Here is a 9,987-nt window from a genome sequence, read left to right on the forward strand (position 1 = left end):
GATCACCTATCCCCACCCTCCCTCCTGAATGGGCGCCAAACGCCCCTTCCCTGCCCCCGCCCGGCCGGGTCCCCCCTCCCTCCCCGCTCCCCACCCGCGCCTCGGGGGCTTCGGGCCCCGCGCCCTCGTCCCGAGTCGTTTTCCGCGACTTTCCGCGTCCCCTGCGCCGCTGGCGGGCGCGGGAAATCGAGCTCGCGGTTATCTCCCGCCTCAGCTCCGCGTGTCCGCGCCCTCGGGGCACGGCCCACCCACCCCTCCGACTTTGAAGGGTCTCCGGGCCTGCTCCCGCCAAATGGAGACCCCCCTCCTCATCAGATCAAAGTCCCTGCGGAACAGCCAAGCAGAGGCTGTTTCCTCTCTTTTTGGGGGGGGGGTATCCCTCCTTTTTCTGAAGAATTCAATCTCCAGGCCTGTGGTTGGTTGCCTGGCAGGTTTAAAAAAAAGCAAAAACCCTCCTTCATACAAAACCATAGATTTGCACCTCGTATTTAGCGGATAATCTAAGAATTAGAAAGCTGCTCTCCCCGCCCCCCCAACCCTGTTTTCCTAAGAACTGGGTTTTTGGTTTTTATTCTTTTTTTTAATTTCCAAGCTGGAGTAAAAGGGGAAGGCCCTCTCCTCTAACCTTTATTCTTGGTTCTTTGTTGCAATCTCTCAGCCAAATCTAAACTAGTGACCAAGAAAATGAGGGAGGGGAACCCAGCAACTTGATATTTTTTAATACCTTTTATTAGAAAATTGAGACCCTACTCCCAAATACTTAATTTTAACAAGTTTTATTTGTAGGAGGAGATTGGGAATCCTCAGTCTCCCTCAGAATTCTGAAGTGTGGTAGGTCTATGGTGGGCTTATTTTTTTTTACTTTTTTTGCCTTCTTGTGGAAGTATTTGGTGCCTTGCTTTCTCTACTCCCCACCCCCCACTTCAAGAAATGTCAAGTTTTAAAATTATTGGGCCCAGAGAGTTTGGAAAATAAGCTTTTTTTTTTTCTTTTCTCTTGAGGATTATTCCTTGAACTGGCCTAACATTCTTAAGATAAGGTAATGGCCTTGCCTAATCTTGGCCACATGGTTGTCTTCTAGGTACTGGAGACTGAAACTTCATTAACATATTGGAAGAATTGTCAACATTTTTAAGCCTTACAACTTTAATTATAGTATTACTGTATTTAAGATGGAATGTTAGATCTATATTTGAAAGTTTAATGGAAGACCAAACTGTTACCTTTTATAATTCCAATTTTTCATAATTGGGCTGTGAATTACTACTGGAAAAGGTGGACAACAGGCTGAACTCTGGGGTTTTTTTTTTTTTTTTTGGTCAGTTGTGAGGCCTGAACTCTGGGCCTGGGCAGTGTTCCTCAGCTCTTCGGCTTAAGGCTAGCACTCTATCACTTGAGCCATAGCACCACTTCCAGGTTTTTTCTGCTTATTTGGTGCTGAGGAATCGAACCCAGGGCCTCATGCATGCAAGGCAAGCACTCTACCACTGAGCCACCTTCCCAGCCCTGAACCCTGGGATTTTTATTTGAACTTGGATCAACTTCCTAAATTTATACTATTATATGTGGGATATCTTACTACTTCTAAGTGTTTACGCTTATTGGGAACAATGTAATATATAAATATGTGTATATCCCCCTTGTGATAGATAGGCACTCTGCTTTCAGTCCAGTTTTGTTTTCTTCCCCTATTATGGGTAGGGGAAACAGATTTTGAAGGGCATTTGTCCATCTTCCTTGATTCAGTGAATTGTATTTACTATTAAATCTTTTTTTACTACACTTTTGCTTAATCATTCCTCATCTAGTACATCAGCAAACTAATTTTGGCTTTACCCTTGAATCTATTCAATCATCTTCATTTCCCATCCTAGCCCCTGCTTCCCAACTTGCTGAAGTTCTATAACCTTCATTCCTTCTGCTATCCATCCTTCACAGCTGCTGGTGATCTTTACAAAATGGGAACCAAATGTCTCTTCCTCTTAGAAAAAACTAGTCCTGGTCTTGTTTACAAGTCCTATATATCACTTTAGTTATCTCTTAGCCTAAGTTGCAAGCTTTACTGCTCCATTGATACTTACTTTATTCTTGGCTTCCTGAACTTTCCTGAAATGTGTCACCTTCTCTAAAAGATCATCCCTGCATCTGTGCCCTCTAACTTGGTATTAGATAAATGAGTTGAATAATAAAACTACATCCTTGACCCTCATTTGTCTAGATCAAGGGGTTAAGGGACCAGGTAATTTCTCCCTTACTGGCTTTTGTCAGATCAATGATATGAATAAATGTATTAACCAGATTGTTTAGAAACACTTGGCTTAATCTTTGGAAAGTATAAAGACCTGAAATTAACCTTTTGCAAGCAGCTTTTATTACCACTATAAGTGGTGGTGGATTCAGCATATTTTGTGGAGATGAAAAAAAATAATTTTTTGCATTCATTTCACATTTTAAAATAAAATCTACAACCATTCCATGATGCCAATGTAGAATAAGATAAGCAACAAAATGTATTGTCAGATTATAACTTAAAATTCATTAGTAAGTATTGATAGAAATGATGGAGGACTAACTTCATATGCAGAAACCTGACTAGTACTTATGTCAGGTGATCAAGGTAAATATTGTAAGTGATAAATTTACTCTTGGAATAATAGCACTTGTGTTTGTTCTCCAAAACACCCTCCTCCTCAGAGATAAACTCTGAGGATGGTAGGAGGACGATGAAATGAATCTCAATTTAGAGGCCTTGTACAAGGGAAGTCCAAATTTGACAAAACCTGGCTCTTCTGAGATAATGGTAACTAAGTATAAGGTGTGGTCCCCATGAATAAGAATACAATTCCTAATGCTTTTAACTAATACACAAGGAAGCATTTTTAATTCTTTTTGTTGTTGTTTGTGCCAGTTGTGGGTCTTGAACAAAGGGTCTGGGCACTGTCCCATAGATTTTTGGGTAAAGGCTAATGCTCTACCCCTTAAACCACATCTCCACTGTGGCTTTTTGGTGGTAAATAGGAGAGAAGAGTCAAGTAGACCTTTCTCCTTGGGCTGGCTTCAAACATAATCCTCAGATCTCAGCCTCCTTTGAGTTGCTAGGATTACAGGTGTGAGCCACTGGTGCCCAGCAAGAACACATTTTTATATTCTATGTCTTCATTGGGTTGACTTGTAAATAAATCTGTGTTTCCAAAGCAATTCATTGCCTGGTGAAAGTGGGAGGAGCATTGGCTGTACAGTTGAGAAGAGTAGTTTGGCTCTCTTAAATGCTTGAGGAACGTTGAGCCAAGTTATGTTAATAATTTTGTTTTAAACAACTGTCTTTATCCAAAAAATGGTGTTGAATGAAAGAGGATTGAGGCAAGAATAGGGAGAGAGAAAAACAGCTACTTTCCTTAGAAGAAAAACACTTTCTTTATAATTTCAACTGAAATACATTGCCATACTTTATATATAAGAAATAGTATGTTCACTCACTATTAGGTATGGATTTATTTAATCAGGTAAGTATTAACACATTCACTTTCAGAAGGGATGTGAGGCATCTTTGAAGCAGCATATTAAGTTCATGCTGAAGCTGGAGGTGTAGAGGCTTTCTTTTTTGGGGGGGAGGTCCAGTCGTGGGGCCTGAACTCTGGGCCTGGACGCTGTCCCTCAGCTCTTCAGCTCAAGGCTAGTGCTCTACCACTTGAGCGGCTTTTTTCTTTTTGCTTATGTGGTACTGAGGAATCGAACCCAGGGCCTCATGCATGCAAGGCAAGCGCTCTACCACTGAGCCACCTTCCCAGCCCTGTAGAGGCTTTCTTATTAGATCACGTCTGCACTATTGCTCTGTACCTACTCTGCCTTCAGCAAAGCTACAAAACCCTGATCGTCTGGGGCGGCGGGGGGGGGGGGGGGGGAGTGGGACGACACTTTTACTCTGCCAAGAGCCATAAAGTTTTTAATACACATAGGCAGCCAAGGAGAAGCCTGTGTATTTGTCCAGTCTTGGACCAAATGATTTTGTGGAGCTTACAAAGACCATTGGGGCAGATGTTCCTTCTCACTAAGCTATGGCTCAGAAGACAAATGAGGGAAATTGACAACCTTGACCAGATTTGGGGGGTTTTATGCTTGAATTTGAATTAGTAATTATGAATTCTAGTGAACAATACAATGACTTATTGGTAGTGGTGAACTAGCTATCCAGCCAGAATAAAAACTGGGAGTCACATAGTGCTTTTCTTGCTTTTTTTTTTTTTTTTTTGCTATATCTCATCTCCACCCATGTTTACTTATTTCATTATTTCAAGTCTAGGAAATAAACACTACTCTAAACATGTTTCCTCACTTGTTCATAAGTGCAATATCTTAAAAGCACATATTTTCAGTCAAATGTTGGTACCTATAGATTCAGAAGCAAGCTGTTCTGGTGTATCTTATGAATAATATGTTTATGTTTACAAGATTTAACTAATATTCCTACATAATTATCAGTAATTAGTAAACTTGAGTAATTTTACAGCTTCATAGGCAATAAGTATTGCTGAGAAAATGTAAAACAATTAAGTCCTTATATAGTCCAAATTAAGTTGGGATGTGTTAGAATAATACAACTAAGAATGTTGTGTTCTTTCTGTAGATTGTAAAGACGAAAGTTCCACAAGTTGCATCAAAATGAAGTGTGGTTTTAATTGCAGTCCAGCTCATTCTGAATATAAACTGGCAAAATCTGATGACAGTGGAAAGCAAGATTCCTATACATCGCCCTATCTGGAAGGTTCTTGTAAAGATTCTATTAAAGACTATGAAAGGTTATCGTACATTGGGTCACCAGTTGTGAGCCCCAAAGTTGTAGAATTTGAACCTAAAGGCAAACCTCTACATAACAAAGAAAATCAACATGTGCAACAAACACTTAACAGCTTGAGTGATGTGGAAGAACTAGAGGCCAGTAGACTCTATGAAGACAGTGGCTACTCTTCGTTTACTCAACAAAGCAGTCTCAGCGAACATGAAGAAGGTAGCCTTGTACTGGAAGAAAACTTCAGACATAGCCCGCAGTCCTGCCTGCTGCCCACAGAAAGCTCAGACTCTTACCCCAACAGAAACTTGCTGCCAGTTCTTCATTTTGAAAAAGTAGTTTGTTCAACATTAAAAAAGAATGCCAAGCGAAATCCTAAAGTAGATCGAGAAATGCTAAAGGAAGTTATATTCCGGGAAAACTTCAAGCTACAGAATGTAATTGGCAGAAAAATGGGACTAGAGTGTGTAGATATTCTCAGTGAACTCTTCCGAAGGGGACTCCGACACCTCCTAGCCAGTATTTTGACACAGCTCAATGGTATGGACTTAATCAGGTAAGTACTACTGCTTTGAATACATGCATTAGTGTTAGTAGGCCTAGCATTACTAGTGTATGCAGTGCAATTATCTCACAGTATTGCTTAATGGTAATAATGACTTGCTTGGTTCCTATTGTAGTAGGAGCATTTATCTAACTAGTTGCCCCTGTGGGGATTCACTGTAAAACCAGAGCCAACTTCCAGTTTACAGATTTGATTTGCATCTGAAGTATGAATTTCTGTTGCTTTTATGCCATTTTGGATGTAGGACTCTCCTAGGCTTGACACTGATGAAAATATAGAGACCTACACAGAGCAGTCTAGTTGTTACTAAATTAGAAACTTTATAGTGATTGCTTTTGTTTCACCAAGGAAATGCATTTAGGATAGGGTAGTTTTGAGAAATAACAGATTATACAAACTGTTGAACTGGATTGACTTCAATTCCCCAATGGGTTCATTTCTTTGATTATTTTTGAAAAATTATTTAGAAGTACTGTGCAGATGTGGCTTGTGGACCAACTAAAGACAAAGATACAAATAGGTATTGGTTTTTATTGTTATCTAGCTTTAAGGTAATATAAATATAAAACTTTTTCTATTGATAAAATAGATAGTGTATCCTAGAGTACTTTGCATTTTGTCAGTCTTTTTCATCAAACATGGCATCGTTATACACAATGCTGGCTGCTGACTAGGTCTTTGCAGATAATGTAAAAAAATAAAGCATAGTGAACTGGTTCTTAATCTGGATACACTAGAAATACTTGATGGGGAACTTTAAAAAATATGTAGCACCTTGGGTCCCATTATATACTGTAAGTTCCTGCAAACAATGTTCACATACATATACTTAGGGGAGAGGACCACTGTTAAATAGAAATTTCATTTTTGCACTGTTTACTTTATTTACTATACTCATCTTGGCATCTTCATGACCCTGTAATTGTTTCCTTTTTTTCTCATGTTCTAGTTTGTCTAAAGTGAGCACAACTTGGAAGAAGATTCTAGAAAATGATAAGCGGGCATTCCAGTCTTATGAGAAGGCAATGAAAAGATTCTTTGTAAGTCCTTGTAGTTGATGTTTTCCTGTTACGATCTGTTATTCCCTCTTTTACCATGAGAAATGGGAATGAAATACCAAGCAACCTAGGGTCCCTTGAAATTCTTGAAGCATGGGTAGAGAGTAACCTTTCAGTATAACTCATTAAGGCTTAAAGTTCAAAACTAGAGAAAGAAATCTTAGTTCAGTTACTTATTTCTTGAGTTCTCCCTAGAAATAAAATGCCAGGTATTGGTGGCTCATGCTTGTAATCACAGCTATTCAGAAGCTGAAATGTGAGAGGATTATGGTTGAAAAACCAGCCCAGGTAGACAAATCAATGGAAGATTTTATTTCCAGTTAACAAGGAAAAAAGCAGGAAGTGGAGGCAAGGCTCAAGTGGTAGAGTGCCAGATTTGAGCAAAAAAGCAAAGTGAGAGCATAAGGCCCCAATTCAAGCACCATTGCCAGTACAGACAAAAAATTGTAAGTAATGATATTACTTAGTTTTTAGATGATGGAAGTTGATCATACAGTGACCTTGAGTGCTATTTTTATGTCTTATATTCTTTGTATTTGCACTTATTGATTATTAAGAAATTAATAGTACCCTTTTTCAGTTACCAGAAAAAAAGTAAATTATCAATATGCTGAAGATTCTTACTGTAGAAGAGAAATGTATTTGATAAATAATTGATTACTGGATATTCCTGAGAATCAAGGTCAATATTTGATTAAATTTCAAGTGTAGAGTTGGATAGGCTTAGGTCTAAATGTAGGTGGCTCTTGGTAAGTATTGCTTAAATTCTCATGTTCAGCTTTCTTATTGCTATGCTATTATTAATGGAAAATGTAACTATAAAAGTAGTTTTTAATTTCATCAAAATACTAAGGTGGCACTGGGTGTGGCTGTTGCCATCTAGCGGCCATGAAAGAATTTTCAGTCATTCCTGTGGCTCATGTAGTTATAAATCGTCTTGAAAGAAGAGTACATATCAGTTTGAGAGATACTTTCTGTCAACAAATTAGGCTTTGAATTTCTGTGCATCATGCTGTATGGCTGTGTTTGAAAAAGTGGTTTGCTCAACATTAAAAAGAATGCCAAGCAAAATCCTAAAATAGATCGAGAAATGCTAAATAAAAGAACTTATATTCCAGGAAAACTTGAAGCTATGGAATGTAATTGGCAGAAAAGTGGGCCTAGAGTGTGTAGATATTATCAGCAAACACTTCCATTCCTGTTTAGCTTTATATTTAGAAAGGTAACCACAGTGCTTATCTATTGAATTAATAGAGAAAATAAAATAATTTAACTTCAAATGAAACCTTCTTTAGGAAAACAAGATAAAGTTTTCACCACATGCTTCAACCAGAGAATATGTTACCATCAGAACTGCGTTAGCTTCTGTTCAAAAGTCAGCAACCCAAGCTCCTTCCAGAAACACCCAAGCCAAATTATCCAGTCAAGGCAATCAGAAAGGTTCTACTCACAGTCGACACAGTGAATTTTCTGAGGTAAATTTTTTCTCTAATTGCCAAATTTAAAAACACGGGACAGGAGCTGGGAATGTGGCATAGTGGTAGAGTGCTTGCCTAGCATCGTGAAGCCTGATTCCTCAGTACCACATAAACAGAAAAGGCCAGAAATGGTGCTGTGACTCAAGTGGTAGAGTGCTAACTTTGAGCAAAATAAGCCCAGGCCCTGAGTACTAGGAAATTATTAATGGAGATCTTAATTTTATAATCACTACCTTTTGTAATAGGAAGAGGGCAAAGCAGAAAAGAGTCTGCTCAAATTACTGGGGGATATTTTATTTTCAAATCACTGGGGGATATATACTAAAAATTGTCCAATGTGGATAGTTTTGCAAGCTTAATTTAGAAAACCTCAGCGTAATTTTTTTTTAAGAGAAGGAACTAAAAAATGAATGATTACTGGATACCTTCCACTCATCCCATCAAACGGTGAACTTCTAAGGGCAAAGATTATCTAATGTATGATGGTCACATTTTTCACAAATATTGTAGGAGGCAAGGAGTCTTTTATTTCTTAAAAACTAAATTGTATTTTGTCTAACCAAAATTAATGTTTCTTCTCCCCCACTCCCCCCAGATGGCCAAAACATTGAAAAAGAATGAAAGCCTCAAAGCCTGTGTTCGGTGTAATTCACCTGCAAAATACGATTACTATTTACAACGTGCAACTTGCAAACGGGAAGGCTGTGGATTCGATTATTGTACACAATGCCTATGTGATTATCACATCACCAAAGACTGTTCAAATGGCAGGCTCTTAAAAGACTCATGTAAAACTGGTCCTTTACCCGGTACTAAAAAAAGCAAAAAGAATTTACGAAGATTGTGACCGCTTATTAAAACAATTATGAATGAATGATCATGGTTAGAGAAAAAATTAGGTTTTAGTTGTTTTTATGAATAAAAATAATGGTATTTTGCAGTTTTATATTATACTTGGGATTTATTTTCTCCCAGTAAATAGAGGGTACACACATACAACCTCTTAAAATATTTTACAATTTAATGTGAAGGAATTTAAAATACCTCAGTACAGACTGAAAATATCAACTATTTTAAGAAAAAGAAAAAACAGGGTTGCTATCTGATGTAATAAAGAACTGATTAAATGTTACAGGAAAAGAAGACAATGAAATTTCATCTAGACAATCTGGTTTACTATCTTAGCATTTTATTGGTTTTACCAGATCAATATTATCCTAAAACGAACTTGTCTATGTCTTTGTCACTTTTCTTGAACCTTTTTTTTCAGTGTATATATTTCCCCAAAACTTACCCTTTCTAAAATCTTGCTGTTTTTCCTATTTCTACAGCCTGTTTATATTTTTATGTGTGTAAATATTTTTGTATTTTTATGTTAAATATGTCTATATATATAAATTTTACAAATAAAGTTGTTACAAGTTTTGTCAGTGTAGTGTGGTTCTTACAGAAACAACCGTTGGGTTTTACAGAAACAACTGTTGGGTCTTTAGTGTTGGTATTAGAGCTTGGACTTCAGGGCTGGGCGTGCCCCTTAGCTTATTCACTCAAGGCTAAGGCACTACCACTTGAACCAGAGCCTTACTTTCCAGGTCCTGTTTGTTTTGTTTTGTTTGCAGGCTTGGGGTTTGAGCTCAGGGTCTGAGCATTGTCTCTGAGCCTCTTTGTGTTCAAGATTAGTGCTACCACTTTAGCCACAGTACCACATCAAGCTTTTCCTGTGCAATTTACGGAAATGAGTCTCCAGGACTTTCTTCCCTGGGCTGGCTTTGAACCTCAGTCCTCAGATCTCAGCCTCCTGAGTAGCTATGATTATAGGTATGAGCCACCCAGTGCCTGGCTTTTTTTTTTTTTTAATCCAATCTACTAGTCTGTCTTTTAATTGGAGAACTGAAACTATATTAACAGTTACTGTTGAATGATACCTAGTAATTCCTGTCTGCTTGTTTTTATATTTATATTGCTTGAGATTCCCCTCCCCCCTTGTTACACAATTAGTGTAATTTACTCTTTCCCTGGTTGTCATGGGTTCTTTTGAACAGCCTGGGCACATCACATTCCCAGCTCATATTTTATATATATATACATATATATATGTAT

The 9,987-nt window shown here is 38.1% G+C and overlaps 1 protein-coding gene across 1 annotated transcript in view; it reads left to right on the forward strand.

Annotated features, from left to right (window-relative positions):
* Positions 1-9,262, forward strand: part of Fbxo5 (F-box protein 5) — a 9,670-nt gene extending 408 nt beyond the window's left edge. The window contains exons 2-5 of the mRNA XM_013026923.1: positions 4,625-5,342; positions 6,301-6,391; positions 7,705-7,884; positions 8,483-9,262. Of these exons, the coding sequence (XP_012882377.1) occupies positions 4,625-5,342; positions 6,301-6,391; positions 7,705-7,884; positions 8,483-8,734 (1,241 nt within the window). The 3' untranslated portion in view covers positions 8,735-9,262. The remainder of the gene's footprint in view (positions 1-4,624; positions 5,343-6,300; positions 6,392-7,704; positions 7,885-8,482) is intronic.
* Positions 9,263-9,987: the final 725 nt, after the last annotated feature.

The sequence above is a fragment of the Dipodomys ordii genome, unplaced genomic scaffold (genome assembly GCF_000151885.1).
Source record: "Dipodomys ordii isolate 6190 unplaced genomic scaffold, Dord_2.0 Scaffold98, whole genome shotgun sequence".
Lineage (NCBI taxonomy): Eukaryota > Metazoa > Chordata > Mammalia > Rodentia > Heteromyidae > Dipodomys > Dipodomys ordii.